Here is a 23,799-nt window from a genome sequence, read left to right as displayed (position 1 = left end):
GGCGCCCCTCGAACGTGTCAACTTCTACTCAGACTGGCGTAGCCTGAATTACCTTCTGAGTGAAACCGAAGCCCGCTCAGACACTTCTCTTTCACCCTCACATGTGGGTTCTAGTAGTTGTTGAATCTTGCTCTTCTCTGCACTGGTCTCCTGGATTATTCTCCAATCCAGATTTCACTCTGTGGTATGTTTGTTCTAAAACACTTATCCAGTACCCGTTGGTGGTCGGTTGGGATCAAGTCATTGCCATCTGGCCTTAACCTAGGTTATGCCTAGGTATGCCCTAGGTTCCGCATACACTTCATGGGATTGGGAAGCTCCCTGAGACCTGAGATCAATTTAACAAACACGGAATACTTCTGTTGAATGTGAGACTCCAGATGGACTATAACAGTATCTGGATTTTAGACTGCAGCCCCAGGGAGTGGGCAGGAGGGAGAGAAGGAACTTCAATCTAGTGATGGTAGGGCACCTAGAGAAGGGGAGGATACTTTATTCATTGACATTCCGCTTCTGCCATCGAAACAAGCTCACAGCGTCCGCCAAATGTTGAATATGAAGGAAATGTTTTTAATTGCACTTGGTGAGCAAAAAATTGTCTACACACACGAATGTTTGGCTTTTAATTCTCTTTGACTCCTTATCCCATCAGATCGTGAGACCAGTATCAAAGCAATTCTGGTAATGAAACTGCAGTCACCTTTGACACTCTCTTCTAGTTACCTGCCAGCCAGTCAGCTGTCTCAAGTTATCTTCCTCCAGATCACTTCCTTTTCATTCCCAGGCAAGCACTATCTGGGATTAACTGAAACCACTTCCTAACTGGCCACACCGCCTCTAGTCTACCCCCCCATTCTAGTCCTTCCTGAAAATGACTAAGTGGATTTTCCTTATGTGTTTCTTTGTTGATTAGTCTTCAGCGGCTCTCCGCTCCTGACCAAATTAAGTTGGGGCCCTCATCACCATGGACCAGTTTGCCTTCCAACTTTCCTCCTTCCTTCCTTTATATACGCAACACACAGAAGCCTTACGCAGGCAGGCCTTGTGCCTTCCTGACTCAAGCAACAGGGACCATTTCCCCTGCTCCTGTCTCATCTATTAAAATCCTAGTTATTCTTCACAGCCTGGCTTAGGCGGGACTGGGTATATAACAAAGGACAGGAGCTTATGAATTAATGAGGCCAAGTGCTCTCACCTGAATATAGAGGTAATAATCCTATCATGAAGTCATGGTATAAAGCAAATAATGTTTGTTAATCATCTTGGCACAGTAATCTTTCCATCCTACTAACGTTTGCTGAACCAGAATACCTTATGTGTCCCCCCCACCCCCAAACACATTCTAAAGTTCACACAAATGATAGTTTATGTAAAAATTTATTTGACCAAAATGTAGAAAAAGTGATACTATTACATATGATACAGTTGCAAGAATCTAAATGAAAGGTGTGCGTTTTATTTAATTGCACAATTTGCTAGTGTACCTTCTGGGTAGTGTGATGCTTAATAAATAAGAGTGAGGGGCAGAGAATTTGGATAAGCTAGAAGCAGGGTGATTTTGTCAGAATTGTAAACTTGAGTTGGCCCCCACACTGCTGGGGAATGTGGAATGTTTCAGCTCTGAGATGTTACCCCAGAAAGCAGAAAGACAACAAAGCCAAAATGCAGCTGTGCCTACAAAATGCTCCATATCCAGTTTAATCAGGAGTTTCTTGGTCTTTCATTAACTTGGTCCTGAAGAAGGAATTAAAGTCCTACATAAGTAAATCTTCAGTTTGCTATTCCCGGAAGTATACAGGAGAGGAAGCGAGGCCCATTGCTCTATCTGTACTTTGCTATCAGAGAGGACCCTTCTGCCCAGTAGTTGTCAGCATTGCTCAATTATTGATGGCTCGCAGTCTTTTTGATAGGACTTCTCTGAATGAGACTGAATTCTGCCACATTCATTCCTGCTAAGCAGATGGTCTCAGATCAGAGCAGACAAGCATGGGTCATTATTGGAATAAGAGATCTGCTCCTCAGAGAACTTCAGAATGAAAGAAACCTGTAGAGGAACATAGGATCTATCCAGAAAATATCTGGGTAATTATTACGATGATTTCCCAAGCATTCTCATGCTACCTGCCCAGAGGATGTCTGTTCTGCATGGTGGTGTGTGGGAAAGAGCCAGGATGATAAGGTTGATCTATGGTTTATGACTTCCCACAAGGCAAGCCCTCTTCCCCCTCCTCCCTTTTTTTATGCTCTGGATGGAAAATCCCTACCCATTTTAATGGGATGGTCCCTGGCTACCTGTCGTGTGACCAACAGTGGCCCAGAAGGTTATGCATTCTGCGGCCTTTTAAGTTTACCTGTGACTAGACACTGGAGTTGGTTTTTGAAAGTGTAAGGTTGTCTATTCTCCCAGGAACCAAACGCCCTCAGTCTCTATAGGCGTATGCTCAGTATGAAATACCCTGCCTACCTTATGAATAAATGCAACTTAAAGATAAAAATAGAGCTGAAAAAGCTGGTGCCATTTGAAAAAAGGAAGGAATGAGATTTAACGGGGTGCTCAAAGCTTCTCTGATACAAAATATTTGGTCACGTACTCATAATTTGCTTGACATTTCCAGCAAAGCGAAGATTTCAATAGCAAAAGAAACTTCTTACAAGAGAAGAGAAAGACACAGAGCTCTGGAGTTTCTGTTGGAACAAGACTCTTCTGTTTTGGTTATATACAGTTAAGTTCGTTTAGTGTCTGATCCAGTGTCTGATGTAAGCCCACATTCTCTTCTTTGGCCTGGGCAAGTTTTTCTGGTGAGGATTAAGAGTGGGGGGAAAAATAAATTAATAAGCATCTAAAATTTTGTTAAGAGAGAAAAAAAAAAAGCTTCTAAAACCCCACACCGTCGGAGTGAAAGTCATAGCGGAGAAAGTACTCCACATTTAATTATAGCAGAACACCATCTAATAACAGGGTTTGAGTATCAAATACGGGAGTCAGATACGGTTTTGAGATAAAACACAGAGTCTTCAACTAAATTTGAATTCCAGGCACACGGCAAATAATTTTATAGTACAGGTCTATCCCAAATGTTGCATGAAATATACTTAGGCCAAAAAATTATTCATTGCCTATCTGAAATTCACATTTAACTGGGTGTCCTGTGTTTTAACTTGGTAAATCTGGCAGTCTGGAGTTAGAACACCTGGATGTAAGCCCCAGCCGTCCCTCTGAAATAAGGCATTTAATCTTGCTACATCTCCGTTTCCCCGTCTGTCAAGGATAACGACAACAATGTGTGGTGTGGGAATTATCATAAGGAGATAATAAATGAGACACCCTACAGAACTTCTGAAGTGCTACACAAACATCAGATCTGGGAAACAGGACATTTCTCCCCTGGTGCCAGTTTGGTGGCCTTTGGTAGGAAACTATAATCCTGAAACCTGTTTTCTCCTTTGGAGCTTCTGGGAATGGCCATTTAAATTCCAGGCATAATGGTGTTTTTGTGTCTGTGTGTCCACAGCAATGTAGTCAAACCCCAGAGAAATGCAGCACGACTAAAATCTAAGTCAGATTACGGGTGAATTATTAAATGACCGAGCTGATAAAATAAAAAATTTAAAAACTAAAACAGTGAGATGCCATTTAGAGCTGTGCGTGACAGAGCTCAGGACAGAACCGGTTTGCAGTGAGTGATGGCTGATAAGAGGACTAGGCCAAGAATCATTAAAATACTGGAGGAAAGCAAAATGCCTCCTAAAAATGTGATAGGATCAGCTTGGACATTTTCAGAAAGGAAAAAAAAAAAAAGGCTGCGAAGGTGGCAATCTTTCAACTACAACCGCTGGGCCTTTCATCCGATGAGGCCCTTAGAACCTCAAGTTGCTACGATCTGGGCGGATTCTGTCAGAAAGGAAGAGTGACCCGGGCCCGACTAATCTGGACGGACGGCGCCAGTTCGGCGTGAGCCAATGTCTCCATGGTCTCTCCTAATCTTTACCAACCAAGACATCACTTTTGTTTTGCAGAAAAGTGAAGCGGCTCGTTCAGGGTCCCACGGCTGAAATGGCAGGGCTGGGATTCACACCCAGGTCTCCCCACTACAGATGCTGACCTCAACTCACCACTTAGATTCCCTGGCATCTACTTTGTGGTAGGTGTGAGATAAAATAACAGGTAGTCGTAGATTTCTGTAGCCCTAATCTCTGTACATGAGGCTCCACCTAGTTGCTCAGTTAAGCTGAACGACTGGATAAGCAGGGCTGCAGTTATTTCAAAGGGTGGAGGATACCTAGGTCTGGAAAAGTCCCAGGAACAAATATACACAGAGAGAAAACAAAAAACACCCACACCCCTTCATAGGCTAATTTTCCCAGGGGCGTAAGTATGGCAGTGTGTGAGGGGAGTGGCTTATGCAAAAATTCAGGGGGGATGACAGGACACCAGGGAGAGGCTGGGAGTAGAAGGGTGTGGGTCGTTTAAGGGAGATGGACTTTGGAGGGGTGAATACAAAGAACCCACCTGAATAAGAAATTACAGGCTGAGGAATAAGCTACAGTGACAAAAAAATCGATCTAACTGGAGATTTTCCTGCCACTCCCAGGTCCAAGGGGCAGTCTACAAGACTTGACACTAACATGTCAGTGTTTCTGGGATAATTTGGGGGTGGGTACAGGGAAGTGGATAAAAATATTTGAAATGTGCACTCTTATGGAAAAATGTATGAGCTTTTGGTCACTTTCAGTGTAACCTCTTAATACCCACAGGCTAGTTTTTTTTTTTTAATATACCCACAGGCTAACTTTATGAGTGCTCACCAAACCAAGGCAAGGTTCCCGGTTCTAGTTAAATCAAGTATGAGGAGATGTTAGCATCTCAGGCAACTTTGTTTGGAACTCAGGAATGCATCCCTTCTCTTTGTCTGGCTTTCCAGCAGCCTCCACTCCCTTTCCCTGCTAATGGGATGCTCTTTAATTCCTTGTATAGTTGTCTTCTAAGGGCAGGGTATAGAGGTGAGGTTCCCTGGTGAACTTCCTCCCAGGACTGGGAGGGCTGGATAGATGTTCCGTGAACAATGAAGATATAGGGGACCCCAGACACCATTCTCAGAGAGTAAGACAGAGAACACGTGTGAAAAGGCGGAATAAGACCACAAAATGCCATTGCCGCTTTTTGAATCCGTAGATCAAAACCCGCTCAAGAGTAGCCTCTTTGTAGACACGAGCCTGCCAGTTTTTGCACATTCTGCTGACTCTCTTAAGCTGCTTAAGAGGTCGGATGAGTCCCCATTCAAAAACAATTTCTATTTAAGGAAATACTGCTATCGGCACGCAGATATAGTTCGCTAGCAACATATTTGAGAGCTCATGCCAAATTGGCGTTTGTTTTCGTATCGTCGGAAAAGAATCATGTGGGCATAACTTTCTTTTTGAAATGAGCTCTTCATTGGAACCACCCACTTTCTGTTGTAGCCACGGTCCAGGGCATCACAGCTACGGCTCAAAAGCGGCAAGGGAAGAACATGAAAATGAGAGGGCCTGGGCATGAGGAGGCCTGTCTTTATTTCAGTCACACAGTCACAGACACAGCAGAGGAAGGCTTGAAAGACCAAACCAGGAGGCAGACCACTGGAGCTTCGAGAAGCCCACGGGACTGTAGGCACCACAGTGAGAGGCCAAACTTCAGTATTGCTAGGACAGAGGGTGGCACCCCAGCTCCCTCTTAGAGAGAGGTCATGTCGTTGAGAGCATGGTCCAGTTCCTCGCTGATAGCTTTGTACTTGAGCTTCTGAGCATATAGCTCATCTAGAGGGCGGAGGTCCCCAGGGAGACAGTTCGGAAGAAGAGGTGCAGGGGACAGAACGTGAGGGTCGGAGTGGAGTGCCACAGATGAACAATGACAGGAAGGAAACAAAAGTGAGAAAAGAAAGCATGAACTAAAAGAAAGCTGTGTCCTATGTCAAACACATGAGAAAACAAAAGATCAACGGAGAGGTTTCCAAGTGGTTTGGGGCCCTGCAGGGGATTAGCTATAATGAACCTTTGAAAGAATGGAGACTAGAAATGAACACAGCGTCTACCCCCAACCTCCCGCCCCAGGTTATTTCTGACTTTCAGTGATGTCACCCAGTCCAAAGGTTATATATACTTTGGAACGGGGGGATTTTCCCTTATATGGAAACCTCACCTCCCAAACCAAACACTGGACACACAGTCTGGGGAGTAAGTTCTGTACCCTTTCTGGGTGGGACAGATGATTTTAGGAGATGTTTGAATCCCAAGATTCTGGAATCTCCTGTTTATTTTATGAGAACGCGGGACAGAATTTTGTTTTTTTTTTTTTTTTAAGTTGGAACTCTTCAAGAAATTCTGGGATATGTGGGCACCAGACTTGCAGACTGGAGTCTTTATTCAGTCTCTACATTCTCTATGCTTCCATTTTCTCATACTGTGATAAACTCTTGAGCGCTCTGGGAGAGAGCTTCTGTAAAAATGTAAGGCATTTTAAAAATGCAAGGCGTCTCTCAGGAATGAGCAAATTGAAGGAAATTCTGAAGACTTTTAAAATCAGCCATAGTTGGGCCTCCGTATTCACATGTGGAGCTAATTAAGCATGAGATCTTTTACTTCTTGAGAAGTGGCGACCCAAGTCTGAATTTGACTTGCACGGTCCTGTCCCGTGCTTCTTCTGACCTCCTGCTGTGCCCTCACCCTGCACTTCACTTTCCTAAGAGGAACAAAACCCAGCTCAGCCCCTCCACAGACTCCTCCCACTTGCCAGGAGACTGTCCTGCAGGGGGAGGCAGAAAAAAATGCAATGAGATGGCAGTGTCATACCTTCCAGGTCATCAATCGTCTTTTCCAGTTTTGCAACCGTTCTCTCTGCAAATTCAGCACGGGTCTCAGCCTGGAGAAAAAGAAAGGAGTCACTATGATGGCTTTGAGACCAGCCGCAAGAGAAACTTGAACTAGCCGGGTACGGTCACACTCACCTCTTTCAGTTTGTCGGACAAAAGTTTAATTTCTTCTTCGTATTTATCCTCCTTTTCAGAATACTGCGGGAGAAACCAAAGCGGTACTTTAAAAAAGGGGGGGACCAAAAAAGAAAGAAAGAAAGGAAACAGAAAAAAAAAAAAGAAAAGAATGTAGGTTCTCTGCTCCTCAGAGAAAAGCGTGTGCTTGAATCGCCACGAACACGCCTAGGAGGCCGAGTGGACACAGCAGCACCTTTCCGGGCAGAAGAGATGGGCACAAAACTGAGGAGCGCATCTGTAGGGGAGCCCTCTGGGATGGAACCTGCGCACTCTCCGGTCTCCCAGCCTCAGGCCTGAGATCGCCCCCTGCCCCAGCACCGGATGCTCCTTTCCCCGTCACTACATGTCAGAAATTATTTTTGTTTCGCCAGGTTCAACTCAGATCAGCACTAGCTGACCTTTATAGCTGCTTGCTCCGTTGCCAGATATCCCCAATCCCATTTCACAGATGAGTAAGGAGTCACAGAGAGGTTAAGTAGTTTGTCTAGGGTCACATGGCTAGGAAGTGACCAAGCCATGACTGGAACCTGACTCTGGAATCTGAGCTCCTGGCAATCATCATGCTTTACAGCCCTTTGACACGTCGCCTGCTTGTAACACATTTCCCAACTTTCCAAGGTCCCTCTGTTGGAGTCTTCAAGCACTGTATTACAGGGCCAGTCTCTTCAACTCAACTAGACTCTGAGCCCTTGAGGAGCAGAAGCCATATCATCGCTGTTACATCTATCCCCACGGCCCAGGACAGCATTTGGCACGCACACATAAGCTACATTTGCTCATCAAATATCTTAGTATCCATGTTAGTGCTAATGACATGGCGCTAAACAAGACAGATATACTCCCGGTCCTTAAAACTTACAATCTGGCAAGGAAGGCATATCGTTAATTGAGTTAATTATGACCAACACGATGAACCACACGATAGGAAAAGAAGTAGGCGGGGCTATACAGCCAAGAACCCCCTAACCTAGATAGATGTTCAGTGCAACTGGAGGGCCCTGGGGTGCGGGGGGCGGGGGGTAGGGTGAGGAAGAAATAAAGATGGGGAATTCACAGGGCAGGCCACGGAGGGGTGTGTTCATTGTTCCTGATGCGGTTCTCTCCGGTAATGACTGCTTTGGACACTATTTCAGCCTAAAAAGCCCAATTCCACCTCTCGTATCTGCTGCTTGACCTGTGAGAGTGTATTTCTGGGGGATCCAGGGGAATCGTTTGAGAGTGAGGCTCTGTATTTATACAATTATGCTCAGCTCTCCCTAGGAAGTGCCTGACCAGGTACCAATCTCATATTCCATCTCCACCCTTGTAGAAGGTGGGGACGAAGATGGCACCAAGACCCCACCGAAGAAGGAGTCTGGCCACTGGACATCTCTTTTTATGGAGGGAAAAACCTTGTGGCTGGGCGGCAAAGCTAGCGTTAGCAAACACAGGTCAGATCCCTGAGACCCTGGGCATGCTCCCGTGTTCCTTGGGGGGGAAGAAAAGAAAGTCCAACAAATCACCAACTCAAGCCAGCCACCAACCTTCTCAGAGGCAGCCTCGAGTGATTTCAGATTGTTCGTGACGTTCTTGAGTTCTTCTTCCAGGTCACCACATTTTCTGTGCAGAGAGACAAAGGAATCTGGTGCCCTATCCACCCTCATAGCAGGCAATTCCCCTCGAGGTTTTCAAAAAGGAGGAATCCCCGCTGCCTAGGGCCCCCAGAAGGAATGCGGGGGAAAAATGTTAATGGCTTTTTCTGAGCCGGAGTGCTGTGCACTTATCAAAACCCTGTCGTGCCTGGCAAGGGCACAGCAGGCCGAGGAGTATTTGGAAGGTTTGTAAAGCACTCCTGGGCTCTCGCCAGGGGTGAGGCAACTGGGACTTGTGAAATCTGTGAATTATGAGGCTGACTCCAGAAGGTGCAACAATGCCATGGAGCACGGGAGGAGAGAGCAATCGGTTTGCACCCGACCCTCCAGGAGGCAGGCTCGAGAACGGATCCGCCGGATTCCCCTCTCTCAGCGCGGCGGGATGCTCCATGGAGCTAGATTCCTCACCCAAGACCAAGGGGAGACATTCTTGTTCCCCCAGAGCTTGTGTGACTGTGGTCAAGCTTCTCACCTTTCCTCCCCCAGGAATGTGTCCCAGCCAAACAATGACATCAGGAACAAGGCAGTGAAACACAACAGGGAAGCCTGCCTTTCAGAGGCAAATGTTCTCTTAAGAAGGCACAGCTTCCTGAGATCATCCTCTCTGGGAAAATAGGACTTCCCGGCCTCTATGCTCCTGCCTGTCTCACTCCTATTTCCCAATACCTTTGTGGGAAGAGTCAACACGTAGGCAAGCGCTTCCCAGGGCAGTAAGAACAGATACCCTGTCAGCCATGGGGACGAGAAGCAGGGGCTGAGCTCTGAGTCCCAGATGCCCCTCCACTTGGCTTGAGCACTGGCCTTACCAAGTCGGAGTCAATTCCCAGTGCAACCAACTCCCTCCCGCTCCGTCCCTCTCAGTCCCGCTCTGCCACTCACAGTTCGGACACCTCTGCGCGCTCCTCCGCCCTCTCCAGCTCGCCCTCCAGGATGACCAATTTACGAGCCACCTACGGACAGAAAGGACCAACTGGGACCCCAACAACCGTGTCTAGGAGGATGCCCCCCTCCCCGCTTGCAGACGGTGAGGCCCCTCCCCAGACCATCTGTGAAGACTCTGGCCCTGGAGGGAGGCAGACAGGAAGGGAAGCAGACCACGGAGGCCAGCAGGAGAGCAAGGTCCCCAGACCCACAGGATTCCCAATGTCAGCCAAACCGTGCCAAAGCACCCGGCTGCGGGACAAAACGTGATCTGACCAGTGGGTCTCCCTACCAAGTCAGACAAGTGCCACAGAGTTCCCAGGGACTTTCTAGCATTGCGGAAGATCGTCTCCTAGCCGAGTGGCCATCTCCGGAAGAACAGACGTGGACGCAGAAGGACAGCTGCCCCAACCAGGCGCTTCCTTCAGGAGGCCCCGGGGCTGTCCCGCTCACCTCCTCGTACTTGCGGTCGGCCTCCTCGGCAATGTGCTTGGCCTCTTTGAGCTGCATCTCCTGAATTTCCATCTTTTCCTCATCTTTCATGGCCCGGTTTTCTATCACCTTCATTCCTCTGCAAGGAGCAACCTTGTCATTACCGCCGCCCCCCCCCGCCCCACCAGATTACCACCCTCATATACCTCCAGACACCTGCTCATCCAAGCACCTCTCTGACGCCCACCAAGAACCTGTGCTCCGCACAGAAGATTGCAGAGGTGTTCTTCACTTCACCTTGGCCTTCACCTTCACAACTGCCCCACGAGGCAGGAACCTCATCCACCACTTTGCAGAGGAAGAAACGGAGCCACAGGGAGGCCAAGTAACCTGCTCAAGGCTGCACAGCTAGTAAGTGGCAGAGCCGGGACTCAAACCCTGGTGATCTGGCTCCAGGGTCCCAGCTCCCATCCTCTACGGCCCCTCACCGACTAGTAACAAGAAGCGCGGACACGCCAACGGTTACCACAATGGGATGAGGGGTCTGGGCCAGCACGGCTGTGGGAATGATGAGTTCTGCTGCACTGGGGGAGGAGGTGTGTATGTGTCCTGGGACGCTTTCCAAAAGAGAACACAGGGGAACCCCAGGAGCGTTTCAAAAGCAGGAGTGAATGGAAGCCAGAAAGAGGAACGGGAAGACCAGGTAAGAGGCAGGTACCAACAAGGTGAGGGGTGAGGACGGCCCGATCGGAAGTGGATGCGTCCAATTTGGAAAGGACAGTGTCCTGGGGACAGCTGGAAATCTGCAACGCAGCTGGCTTACCAGGAAACGAGCTCACTCTGGCCCACACTGCTCGGAGCGCACTAGGGCAGCTCAGATACCCCGAAAGAGGCCAACCCAGGACAACGTACTGATGTGCGTCATGCCTGCCCAGAGTGGAGGACCGTATACGTCTTGCTGTTTAATAAATATTTCCATTCGGGCTGTTGCTCCCATTCCTCAAAATGCCCTTCCCGTCTGTACAGAGCCTTAACCTCCATGGACGGGCAGACTTGGAAAACCTTTGCAGCTCTGGAGAGATCAAAGTGGCTTGCCCAACAATTAGTACGTGGCTGTGGAAGGACTGGAATCTAGATCCTCCAATTCCCACGTACAGAATTCTATCAAAACTAGCCGTCTCCAACAAGGGGGTCACCAAAGGCCTCTGGTGACATGACACAAGTAGTGGGTTTGGTCAACTCCTGGAAGGGAGACATCTGGCCAGGCTGGTCTGACCGTGAACGCGGGCAGCGGCTAACCCAGGCCCCAGGCACAGCCCCGAGCAACTTGTGGCCGGGCCCTTCACCCTTCCTGGTGGCCGCAGCACAGCCTCCTCGAGCATGCCCAAAGTTCCCGTCTGGGCAACCGGCAGAGTCAATTTCCAAGACTCCCCAAGTAGTTTCTAATCTCCGGTGTATGGGCCACAACAGCACCATCCGAAACGAATCCCCTGGAGGGGTTTATACCAGGAAACCACTGTGGACCGGCCAAACGAGAACCCTGCTGCGATCGTGTGGCAGATACAGAATGACCACTGGCCCGGCCCACACCATCACCGCACAAGGGACCCATTTTCCACCGCGCAGAGACGGCTGCTTCTGTGAATTACACAATCTGCCCTCAGTCCTCCAGAGCCCGCGCCGAGGCGTGCAGAGTTAGCCTGCTCCAGAGGAAAGAGCATCGGCCAGAGCCCCGAATGCATGCCACAGAGGTGGTTTGCATGCGTCCCTGACGTACAGTTGTCACTGCCCAGCAGCCTGAAGCCTGCCTGGCGGCACGGTTAACCAGCATCCATGCACACGGCCCATTTCGAGGGTGGCCTGTCCCCCCCCCCATCCCCCCCGGAACTTGATATCTGGAGGTGACCAGCGAGATGAGATGCACGGTGGCTTTCAGAGGACACACGAAGCGGCACTCTGTGCACCAGTCTCCGGTGACAGTCCTACGTGCAAGTCTTACATCTACCCATTTTTAAAATTTTCTCTAGCGGGAGTTTCCTTCACAACCACCAGGACGACAAACGCCCCTATGCGGCGTGGCAGTTGACAAGGCGCTGCCGGGCATGGTCTGTGTGTGCACGCGCGTCCACACCACCCGCATTCGGTCTCACCCCGGCTCTGGGAGGTCAGCCCTGCGGCACAGTCCCCGCTTCCGAGAAGCCAATGCCGAAGCTGCCAGGCTGGAAGCATCCTCACCTCTCGCTCTCATCCGCGGCCTTTTCTGCCTCCTCCAGCTTCTGCAGGGCTGTGGCCAGTCGCTCCTGAGCCCTGTCCAGCTCCTCCTCAACAAGCTGGATGCGTCGATTGAGAGCGGCCACATCCCCTTCGGCCTGGGGAGATGAGAGGTACAGCTGGGTTAAGAAGGAAAAGGCCAGACGGCACCAGGAGTCCCCAGTGCACACGGCACTCGTCCCTCGGTTACCACGCCTCCCCTGACAAAGCCCACCCGGGAGTGCAGGTGGTTAAGGGATTCACGCTCCCATCTGGAGATTTCTGTATGATCTTCCCTGAAAATGTTCGGGAATTTCCACCGCTCGGTGACAAAGGTGTGCATCCCAGGACGGGTCGGACAGCCAAGTCAACACGGAAGAGAGAAGAGTATATACCACAGGAGGTGACAAGACGGTGCTGGCCTCTCTGGGATGCCTAGACAGTAAGGCCACCGGTGCCCTGGCTCCACCCTGTCCCATAAAAAGCTCCGGGGGAGGGGGGGGGCACCTGGATGGCTCAGTCCAGTAAGCAGCCGACTTTGGCTCAGGTCATGATCTCACGGTTCGTGAGTTAGAGCCCCATGTCTGGCTCCCTGCTGGTGGACTGAAGCCGGCTTGGGGCTCTCTCTCTCCCCCTCTCTGCCCCTTCCATGTGTGCTCTTTCTCTCCAAATAAATAAATAAACTTTAAAAATAATACGTAAATAATAAAAAGCTCCACTCCCAGTCACCTCCACCGCAGGATAAATGCAAGCATATGGAAGCTTCAGTTAAATGTTGGCCACACAATGTGAGGGAGGAGGGCAGCAGGGCCCAAACACCACCTTGAACGAGGTCTGGCCCAGAGATGACGGGACAGACAGATGTTAAGGAAGGAAGGAAAGAAAAGTTGGTTACAGGCACGAGAGGGATGTCTGAACAGGAATACTGGCTTTTCAAGGTATTTTCACCTACAAGGAAGGGAAAATGGTGGCATACATAAAAGCAGAAACTCCAGGCTCAGAAAGTGCTAGGTCAGAATCCCCGTTCTGCCGATGCGTAGCCATGTGGCATCGGGCAGGTTGCTTCACTGCTCTGAACCACCCCCACCCTGGTCCCGGCACCATGAAGACCCATAACTGAAGGGTGTGGCAGTGACTCTACCCGGCATGTGGGAAGTCCCACAAAAGGACAGCTCTTACCGCCATGATTTCACCTCACTTAATCCTCTAGTGTTATAGGGCCACCTGGGTGGCTCAGCCGGTTGAGTGTCCGACTCTCGATCTCTGCTCAGGTCACGATCACACGGTTCATGGGTTCGAGCCCCACGTTGGGCTCCGCGCTGTCAGTGAGAGCTTTGGGATTCTCTCTCTCCCTCTCTCTCTGCCCTTTCCTTACTCTCTCTCACTGGCTCTCTCAAAAGTAAATAACTTAAAAAAAAAAAAATCCTCCAGCATTTTACGGTGGGGAAACTGAGAGGTTCAGTTAGGTGAAGTGATTCTGTTCAATGTCACAGAACTGGTGAGAAATGGTCTCACGAACCCCAGCCCCCTGCAAGATCTTCCCTTGTTAAACCCGAGTCCTCTGGGGCTTCGAGGCCAGCCACCCTCAGGAAGAAATACTAAAGAGCTGGTGAGATTTGACTCAACTGAGGGAAGACGTGTTAAGCTGCACTGGCTTCTTCATATCAAGACAAATAATCTCTGAATGGGGAAATCCATAAAAAGTAGCAGGAAACCACTGCCTTCCCTCTGAATTTTTAAAAAATATTTTTCTATCAGTTTGTGCTAAAGATTTGGTTTTATTTTATTAGTAATTTTTTTTAATGTTTGTTTATTTTTCAAAGAGAGACAGAGCGCGAGCAGGGGAGGGGCAGAGAGTGAGAGGGAGACAGAATCCGAAGCGGGCTCCAGGCTGGGAGCTGTCAGCACAGAGCCTGACGCGGGGCTCGAACCCACGAACTGCGAGATCGGGAACTGAGCTGAAGTTGGATGCTCAACCGACTGAGCCACCCAGGCTCCCCCCCACTGCCCCCTGAATTTATACAGCAAAAAAAAAAAAAAAAATGGAGTAAAAGAATGAGGCCAGAGATGCTGAAAAACACAGAGAATCAGGAAACTTTTCTCAGCTCCGGAGTCTTAGCAGCAGATGGAGAGAAAACTCCCACAGGTGTCTCTGATCGCAACTTCCTCTGTTAAAACCACCGATGAACTATTTTAAGAAACTCACCCACCCCTTCCAATGAGTGGGTGCCTTTTATTCTTTCTGATGACATGATTCTTTAACTCCTTCAGCAACAGGGCAGGAATTGATTTTTTTTTCCCCCAACAGTTTTTTAGCACATTAGCAAAACCTCATCATCAGCACCACTACCTAATTCCAGAACATTCTCATCACCCCCCCCCCCCCAAAGAAACCCCATCCCCGCCAGCAATCAAGGAATTGCTTTTTAACATCAAACAAAGGTGCCTGACTCATGAATTGTCTTCAAAAAAATAAAAGCGAGGCTTTCTTTACGTGGGGAATTCTGAGTCCTGATCACCATGCTTTAGGCACACTTTCAACCGCCTGGAATTGAAAGAACGCTGATACATAGGAGGCTATACATCCATACATATATATGTATTTTTGAAAAACTGCTAGTCACTGCTAGTCATTTTGGGCTCCACCCCTTCCTGCAATCAAAGCTTCTACACTCTACAAAGGATTTCCCTTATAAGGTAAAAGAGGCTTGCTAGATACATGTGGCAAAGGAACAGGAAGATGTCGGTTAATCACACAAAAATCTAAACGAAACCAGCTGTCGGGAGGAGACCCAGAAGTCTGCCACACGCCGGCTCTTGGTTTTCTCCACAAGAGACTGAGAAAGGTTTTTTGTTGTGTGTTTTTGGGTTTTTCTTCCCTTCTCTGGGCTCAGTTCCTTTGCCCAGGAACTTTTCTTCAGACTTCCCCATCCTGACCAAGAGGCGCATGCTCTGAAAAGCAAACTTTTTAAGAAGTCCACAACTTTCCAAAAACATCTTTCCTCCCAACTGGACTGTCCTCCTCCTATGTCTTGGCTCGAGGCTGAGGGCCATTTTTAAGCAGAAGTAATCGTCCTCCAGCGAGATGACTTGGGATGAGATCAGAGGGAGGGTTATGCCGGTTCCTTGTGTGAAAGAGGCCAAACCAGCTACTGTTTGAGGCTTGCACCAGGTTTCTGAGGCCTCTTCACGCCAGAGCAACTTACAGGATTAAACACCTCCACTCAGGCCAACACTGAAGCCGCCTGGGGCTCGCCTCCAGCCTTGACAATACACATGACACCTTTTCCATTTCTGGGGTCCTCACCCTTCCTCTCAACACTCCAGCTTTCAGGGGCCCTGGGCCCTCTCCAACTTTTTTGCACACCTAAGTCCCTCTTCCCAGCAAAGCCTTATTCTAGAATAATGCTCAACTTCCATTTTGAAGCCTACCCCACCGAGCGGCGGCTTCCCTGTGATGCCCCCACAACAGAACACTGAACCCCTCGGGTAGGCTAACCAGCCCTGTTTGTACCCCTCACCTCCATCAGACTGTGGGCTCTTCTGAGGTCACAGGGAGGGGAAAAATAAGCCCAGGAACTGAGCACCTACTCGGCGCCGGATGCTCTGCAGGCTCTCCTAGGGGGTCGGTACTGTCCCCGCTGCTTTACAGATGGGGAGACGCGTTCCTAGCGGTTAAGTACTTGACGGCGTTAGAATCCAGATCTCTCCCCAGCCCCAGGAGTTGCCACCATCTGTCCTGCCCCGAGGGGCGGTCAGAGGAAGCCGAGAGGGCGAAGAGGGCGCCTCCTCGTTCTGCCCCATTATCTGTCTCCGGCCCCGCAGCGTGGAGCGAAGGCACACAAAACCGTCTCGGGTCCAGGGCCCCGAGCTAACTAACATTCCTAGGATCCTTTGGGAAGGCGGGGTCCCGCGGCCGTCGCTCGGCGGCCGTTCCCGCAGGGACCAGCTGGGGAGGGAAAGGCCGGCGGCTCTGGGCTGAACTTCCGCCCCCCGCCAGGAGCCGACACGTCGTCGCCGCGCCCCTGGGAACAGCTGGGAAAGTTCAGCTGGAGCCGGGAAGCCGCGTAAGAAGGGAGAAAGTGCGACGGCCCCTCACCCCCCCTCCCCCGAGTCCGTGTCGGCCAGTCCAACCCCAGACAATGGAAGCTCAATGTTTCCACTCTCACTTCCCGCTCCTGGGTCCAGTCGCCGGTCCCCCCACCCCACCCCCTACCCGGGACCCCGGCGCCAGCCCGGAGTCAGATGGCAGCGCGGCGCCCCCCCCCCCCCATCCCCTCCCCACTCCGGGATCGCGCATCCTCCCCGGCCCCATCCCCCTATTACTCGCCGGGCCAGCCACGCCCGATCCGGAGGCGGCGCCCCCTCCCCCGCCCCAGGCCCGGGCCGGACGACCGCGGAGGAAGGGGGTCTCAGCAGGTCGCCCGGGGAGGGGGGGGTACGGGTCCGCGATCCCGGAGCGGCCAGGCGGGAGGGCGCGAAGGCGGGCTGGTGTGGGGGAGGGGGGGAGGACCCGAGAGCGCGGGAAGCGGGCGGCGCCGGGGAGAAGGGGAGAAAGGAGCGCGCGCTGGGCCGGGGGGCGCGGGGCGCGGGCTCTCACTTTCTCGCGCCGCTCGCGCTCGCCGTCCAGCTCCCGCTGCAGGCCCTGCGCGCGGTCCTCCGCCTCGTCCGCCTGCTGCTGCAGGGCCTGGATCTTGCGTTTCACCGCCTCCAGGGAGTTGAGGCCGGCCATGGCGCGGAGGCGCGGAGGCGCACGCAGCGGGCGGCGGGCAGCGGCGGGCGCTCGGCTCGGCTCCGGCTCCGGCGAAAGCTGCACCAGCCGCGCCCCGGCCCCCCGAGCCTTTGCCTGCGCCGGGGCCGCCCCCGCCTCTCCCCGCCCCCGGCCCGGCCGCCGTCGGGGCGATGAGGTCACCCGGCCCGGCCGCCGACGTCAGCACCGCTGGGGGAGGGCCTGACGTCGGCACCGCTGGCCACAGCTGCTGGAAAGTGCCCCTTTTCGGGACTTATTTGGAGAAAGCGCCGGGAGGCACCGCCTTCTCCTCTTCCTCCTCCTCCTCCTCCTCCTCCTCCTCCTCCTCCTCTTCCTCCTGGCGCTGCCCGCCCGCCAGCCCGTCCGGCCCCGGGGCTCCTGCCCGGCCCAGCCGCGGGCGTCCCCATTACTGCGCACGTACGTCGGAGGCTTTCTTCTCCGTCAGCTCCAGCTTCTCCTGTGCGTCCTTCAGGTTCTCGGAGTATTTGTCCAACTCATCCTCCGTCCCCTTCAGCTTCTTCTGGAGGTGCGTCAGCTCCTCTTCCACCTGGGGACAGATGGGGGGACGCGTCAGCCTGGGGGCCACGTGTCCGAGGCGCAGGGGCGCCCCCCACCCCCCATTCACAAGAGCCCTCTCTCTCCCTCTGAGCCTCAGTTGCCTCATCTGCAAAACAGAGATAACAACACTAGGCACCACTCTAATGCTACCTGTTAATAGGATTTTTCACATTCTTCCCACCTCCTGGGACCAGCTGTGCTTATCTTTTGGGGCGGGGGGGGGGGGGGGGGGGCGTCCCAGATGCTCTCTCGGAATCAATCACAGCTTTTGGGAAACAAGGCCTGAAACCATTTCCCAGGAACACACGTTCAGGTTTGCATCCCAGTTTCAGGGGTGCAGCCTGCTGGTGATCCCCGGTTAGGCAGAAATAGGACTCCCATACTCTGGGCCTGGACTGTCCCCCAAGCCCCAGCCTGTACCCCCCCCCCCCCCCCCAGTTCTGCCTCCTACACTGGCAGCCAGAAAAAATTTTAGAAAGCTTATGTTTGCCCTCCCCCTGCCGAGAACTGCTGTGGCTCCCCATTGCCCAAGAGAGTGGTTCTCAGACTGTCTCAGAAAATACTCTGGAAGATTGAAGGGCTCAGACTCGCTCCACTCCTGTACTTGGGGGTCCTGGCCAGAAGAGAGATGCCCCCACAAAGACCATTTTCTTCGAAGGCAGAAGTTAAACCTTTAAAATTATTGCACATCTGGCTTATGTTCATTTTAATTAAAATGTCCCCTACTTCCCCCCAATTTTCAGTTCTATTTGTTTACCTTGGAGACTTGCTGCTCTCTGGGCACTCCCAGTGTGAAAAGTTCGAGTCTGTGGGATACAAACCACAGACCCCCTCACCTCTCCCTCTCCATCGCCCTCCACCACACCAGTTAAGAGTCAGCTTTCTCCATCACCTCCAGGTTGTACCTCCCTCCCCTACCCCTAACTCTGGTCTGGGGTGGCCCGTCCAGCTCGTGCTTTGATCTGACATATGTGACATATGTCCCCAGTCCTGTCCATGCTCCCAGGGTGGGCGGGAGGCCCTCACTTCATCCTCCTGCTTCCTTTTCCCAGCAGGAAGCCCAGAGAAGTAGAATGACTTTCTCCAGAACACACAGCACAGGATTTGAATCCACTTCTGAACAGGCCCTTAGGCCAGGCCTGCTTTCCTGCATCCCTTTCTGACTTCCTTCTTTTCTCTAACTTCCCGAAGAAGGTATGTTAGAAACGCTGATGTGACTTCTAGGTCAAGCTCTGAATCTGATCTGGGTTACACACTCACCCCCAAGGTGATGTCTAAAATGTGCCAGATGCTTTGTGTGTGTGTGTGTGTGTGTGTGTGTGTGTGTGTGTGTGCCCGTGCAAATTTTTTTTTAATGTTCATTTATTTATTTTGAGAGAGATAGCGTGCGCGCAAGTGGGGGAGGGACAGAGAGGGAGAATGTCAAGCAGGCTCTGTGCTCCGTTTCACAAACCGTGAGATCATGACCTGAGCGGATATCAACTGACTGAACTGCCTGGGGGGGGGGGGGCGCCTGTACAGATTCTTAAAAGGCCCCCTGTCCCGTCTTCGGGGCCACTGAGTGTCCTGCTGCTGAGCTAGGGAGTGGGGAGGGGAGTGGAAGGAAGGACCTTCAGGCAATAAGCCCAAAAGCCTGGCTCCAAATCCCAGCTCTATGATACCCTGTCCCCTTTTCTGACCTCAGTTTCCTCATCTGTAAAATGGAAGCCTTGATGTGGTTGGTGGTCTCTGAGTGCCCCAGTAGCTGCTGGGAAACTTTTGCCTTGACTGAGAAAATGAGCCAATTTCTTTAAAGACAGGTCAGCGTGACCCAGCGTCCACCTGACTTCCTCTGGAAGGATCTGTGGGGTGCAGCATTTCGTAGGTGCCACCTATGTGCCCAGCGGAGCGCTCTCTTAACGTCAAAGAGTGAGAGCAAGTTCTGCAGCATTGGGTTCGTCCAGGTGCTGAGATGGTTGAGTGTTTGACAACATTTTCTGGCAACATTTGGACAACAAGGGGCGGGGTCTGGGGTAATGTGGGCAGGGCTCCATGAGGCATTTAGAATGTGCCAGGCACACTGAGGCGCCTGGGTGGCTCAGTCGGTTAAACATCGGACTCTTAATTTTGGCTCAGGTCATGATCTCACAGTTCAAGAGTTCGAACCCCATGTTGGGCTCTGTGCTGATGGTGTGGAGCCTGCTTGAGGTTCTCTCTCTCCCTTTCTTTCTGCCCCTCCCTCATGCATTCTCTTAGAATGTGCCAGGCACACTACAAGTACTGTTTCACTAAAGCTCCATGTCACAGAAGGGTAAACTGAGTCCCAGAATGAGGAAGGGACTTGTCCCCGGGCCGTACAGATAGGGGCTGACTGATTCCACAGCTGCTTCACTTGACTTGGAGGCTACCCATGCCCCCTGCCCAGTGCACCCTCTTCCTGCCTACCTTCCACATCCTGCCCCCTCCCCTGAGCAGCCTGCCCTGCTTCCCTGGGCAGAGCCTTACCGCCCACCTTGGACCCTCCCAGCCCCTGTCCCTCCCTCTGGCCCACCCCTGACTGTTGAGGCAGGGAGCGTCCCTCCATGTCTGGCTCTGTCTCTCCCAGCCTGGGCTCCCCTGGAGTTGCCTCGGGCTGAGGTCCCTCTGAGCCCCAGTACCACTCAGCATGGCACCGGGCCCAGGGCTCCCCGCGCAACCCCAGGGGAAATGCGCGGAATGAATCAATGACACAACCCCAAACCCTTCAGTGGTTGGAGCCAGGTATGAAAAATAAATAAGACTGACAAACTGGGTTTCTTTCCGTCTGTCTGGTTTCTAAGCAGAGTGTGTGCTAGTGTATACACCTTGCTGGGGTCGGGGGGCGGGGAGGGGGGGCGGCGCGTGGCCTTGGCCTGGCTCTGGGAGGTCTCTGACAAGTCACTTCCTTCTCTGGGCCTCAGTTTCCCTGCCTGTAAAACAGCTGGGAAGGTCATGGACTGCACACCTTAGTCTGTGTAAATGGGGCCTTAGGGCAGGGCTGAGGCAGGATGTGGGGTCAAAGGCCACTTGTGGCGGATGTCACTGCCCTGGGAGGGGAGCGGGCAGGAAGCAGGGGGGGCTGGGCCTCCTGGTCCTGTTCCCACACTGGACAAACAGGGCCTAGAATTGGGATTTTGCTGCAGGGTCCCCAAGGGTCAGGCAGGCCCCACGGCCCACACTCTTTGGCCATCTGAAGCATAAGGCTCTCCAGGTAAGTTGAGTCCCTCATTGCCTCCTGCCTCTGTTCCCAGGCAGGACAGGCCATCCGCCCCATGGGAATGTGGCTTCTGCTTTGGGCCTCTGGAATCTTGGGTTCCATGCCTGGCCATCAGAAGGTAGCCTGTGCCCCATTTCACAGATAAGAACACTGAGGGTGCAGAGAGGGGCAGCAGTGTGTCCTGAGTCAAAGTTAGAAGAAGATCCAGCCTGGATTCAAGCACGAGCCCACCCCAGTGGGTGGCTTTGTGGAGAAACAAGAACAGAATAAAAATCCAGCTGAAGGTGAGAGAACCTGTCCCTGCTTTGGGGCCATACAGCTGGCTGAAGGCTCTGAGAAGCCTTTCCTTTTGAATTTGTGTCTGCCTGGGGAGATTATGCTGTATCAGTCACCCACACCTTAGTGAAAATTAGAGCCAAAAACTCGCTTTTCTCTGAATCCCCAGCGAAGCATCTCATGGCAAGGGCTAAATGATGGATGGAAGCAGGCAGCTCAGGGCCAGCACAAGAGGGGCGGCTGTATCTGCCAGGGAGGGGAACCAGGAGGGAGGAAGGGAGTGTGGCAGGGAGCGCTGGGGCGGGGCTGGCCTCTCCCAATGTGTCACAGACTCTTAGGGAAGCCCGGGGAGACTGGGGGATGGGGAGGCCCAAAGGGGAAGTAGGGTAGAGCAGGAAATAATCCTGCATTTATTGAGTGCTTACTCTGTGCGGGGCACCGGGACAAGGGCTCCACCTGCAGTCACCTCTCATCCTCCCATGGTCATGAAGGAAGCACCACGGTCACTTTCCTGTCTCAAATGTGGGGCCACTGAGGCACAGAAGGCCTTCCCTCCAGGGCGCCCCTTGACCGAGCTGTGAAACAGGGCCAGCCTGAGCTCACAGCCTGCCCTTTTCCCTGCCAAGCTGGCCTGGCATATGGGCTGGGCAGGGCTAGGAGTGTAGTGTCACTGTCCTGGGTGGCTCCCGGGACTTATCTGAGACACTGATGCCCCTGAGGGCTGGACGGTTGACCCTGGGGCAGTGGATGAGCCCTGTGGGGGGCAGGGTGCTGTGGAGGGAGCAGCACCCCCTTCCCTCCTCCCTCTGGCTGATCTGGCCGCCCAGACCCAGACAAATGACTTCTGCTCCGCCCCAAGCCCTGGCCTTGGGACTGCCCAGCCCAGACCCCTGCCCACTGGCCACATTAGCTCCCTGATGTACCCCTACTGCCAGAGCGTCCTGGAAAGCTCGTCTCTGGAGCTCTGAGTCCAAGGCCACTGCCTGTCACTGTCGCCCCACCTTTCCCTTCTGGGTTCACAGCAGCAACGTCAGGGGCACCTGAGATACACAGAGATGCATGGAGATTCTCAGCTTCACCCTCGAGTCTCCAACTAGCCCAGTCCCCAGACTCTCACCCGCTTCCCCCAGCAGCTGGACACAGCTGGCCCCACTACGCACCCACACTCGGCCACCCTTCCTGGGCGGTCACCAGTGTGGACCCACGGTCCACACATACCTGGGTATATGCTGACACGGGGCCAGGGTCACCCACACTCACGCACAGCTCCACACCCTGACACATGCACGTATACACACCGATAGAAACAATCACCCCAACATGCACACACACGCCAATACAAATAGAGTCACCTGAACACACACACGCTCTCCCCGACACACACACATTCCATTGCTGTCATGTCAACTTTGGCACAAGCGCACGGCCTCTCGCCCGCACACACAAGCCCACGGTGACACCACCACCAACACGCTGGCAGACTCACAAACACACCCTCACATACGGTGTCGGCCACACCCCCTCCGAGCACACACTTCCACGCTCACACCCTCGTCCCAACACACCTACGCGCACCAGCTTGCACACGCGTCCGGCGCAAAGACCCCTTCCTTGCGCTCGTGCTCACACTCGCCCTCTCTCTGTCTCTCTGTCTCTGTCTCCGTCTGTCTCTTTCTCTCACTTTGCTCACACTGGCCCTGCTGGGGCCACCTCTCTCTCCCAGCTCAGGGACCCTGGAAAGACAGTGGTCCCCCTCGCTCCCAGCCAGAGCATCGCCCCCTGTCCCCCTCCTGACTCCGGGGACCAAGGCTTCTGAGAGTCCCCCCACCCCCAGCCCCAACCCCGGCCCAGCACCTGGCCTCCAGGCTGGGAGCAGCCCAGAGACGGCAGTGGGCAGCCGGACGCGGCCCAGCCGTCGGGGCCTCACCTGCTTGCACTTCTCCTCGGCGGCCTTCTTGTCCGACTCGGCCTGCTCGGCGCGGTCGATGGCGTTCTCCTTGTCCAGCTTAAGCATCTGCATCTTCTTCTTGATGGCCTCCATGGCTGGGCGGCGGGTGCGGGCGCAGAGGACTCTGCGGGGTGGGGACTGCGCTGCGGGTCGGGACTGAGCGGCCCGGCGGGGGCGAGGCCCTTATAGGCTCCGGGCGCACCGCCCCGCTGCCGGGCGAGTCCTGGAGGAGGCCCAAGCCCAGGCCGCCGGGCCGGCCGCCACTCGCTTGCTCAGGAGGACTTGGCCAGCTCACCAGCCTCCCCGCAGCCCTCGCCTTATTTGGGCCTAGGATTTTCTCAAAGGAAAAAAAAAAAAAAAAAAGAAAGAGCCCGACCCGTTTCCGTTTTTAACCTGCTGACACAGGTCCCTTGTGGGTGTGCGGGCACAGCATTGGCTCAGGAGGATCCTGGCGGCCTGGCCTGCCGGGCCGGCCTCACCTTCCACATCTGTGCTTGGGGAGCACAGAAGAGGGCTTGTGCGTGGGTGCAGGGCAGGGGCCAGGTGGGGTGGGGTGGCGCCCATCCTCCCTTCTCCTCCCCTCTGGTCCAGCCTCCAGGTATGGGGTCAGGACTCCAACCCACCTCCCGCTCTGCCCCAGGGGCTCCCTGGATCACCCCCGCTTTCTGGTGAGTCTCTGACGCATCATCTTCTCCCTCTGTCTCTTTTCCAATGAGTGTCTCTCTCTGTCTCTGTGTCTGTCTCCCCATCTCTTTTGGTCTTGTTCTGTCAGACTCCCTCTGGATCTCTTTGTCTCT

At 53.1% G+C, this 23,799-nt stretch overlaps 1 protein-coding gene across 4 annotated transcripts; it reads right to left on the bottom strand.

Moving 5' to 3' along the window:
- Positions 1 to 1,361: 1,361 nt before the first annotated feature.
- Positions 1,362 to 23,292, bottom strand: TPM4 (tropomyosin 4). 4 transcript variants are annotated; one of them, XM_047850903.1, is made up of 9 exons: positions 22,982 to 23,285; positions 17,428 to 17,553; positions 12,242 to 12,375; positions 10,028 to 10,145; positions 9,533 to 9,603; positions 8,546 to 8,621; positions 6,981 to 7,043; positions 6,826 to 6,895; positions 1,362 to 2,796 (listed from the first exon to the last, which is right to left on the bottom strand). In XM_047850903.1, the coding sequence occupies exons 1-9, from the start codon at positions 23,093 to 23,095 to the stop codon at positions 2,714 to 2,716; spliced, it is 855 nt and encodes a 284-aa protein (XP_047706859.1). In that variant the 5' UTR covers positions 23,096 to 23,285; the 3' UTR covers positions 1,362 to 2,713. The 4 variants fall into 4 exon arrangements, with proteins under 4 accessions (XP_047706859.1, XP_047706860.1, XP_047706861.1 ...); XM_047850905.1 differs by lacking the exon at positions 1,362 to 2,796 and adding an exon at positions 2,810 to 5,793 and having other exon boundaries at positions 22,982 to 23,292; XM_047850904.1 differs by lacking the exons at positions 17,428 to 17,553; positions 22,982 to 23,285 and adding an exon at positions 16,857 to 17,140.
- Between the last annotated feature and the right edge of the window lie 507 nt (positions 23,293 to 23,799).

The sequence above is a fragment of the Prionailurus viverrinus genome, chromosome A2 (genome assembly GCF_022837055.1).
Source record: "Prionailurus viverrinus isolate Anna chromosome A2, UM_Priviv_1.0, whole genome shotgun sequence".
Taxonomy (NCBI): Eukaryota; Metazoa; Chordata; class Mammalia; order Carnivora; family Felidae; genus Prionailurus; species Prionailurus viverrinus.
The sequence above is the reverse complement of the archived record's forward strand: the minus strand, read 5'-3'. Positions and strand labels throughout refer to the sequence as shown.

Excerpts from the sequence above, each read along its gene's own strand:
- TPM4 (XM_047850905.1), bottom strand. The coding sequence starts at position 23,095 with ATGGAGGCCATCAAGAAGAAGATGCAGATGCTTAAGCTGGACAAGGAG. Across the intron at positions 12,376-17,427 it reads CGGAGAAGAAAGCCTCCGAC|GCCGAAGGGGATGTGGCCGC; the intron begins GTACGTGCGCAG and ends TCATCTCCCCAG. Across the intron at positions 5,794-6,825 it reads GACGATTGATGACCTGGAAG|ATGAGCTATATGCTCAGAAG; the intron begins GTATGACACTGC and ends TCCGCCCTCTAG.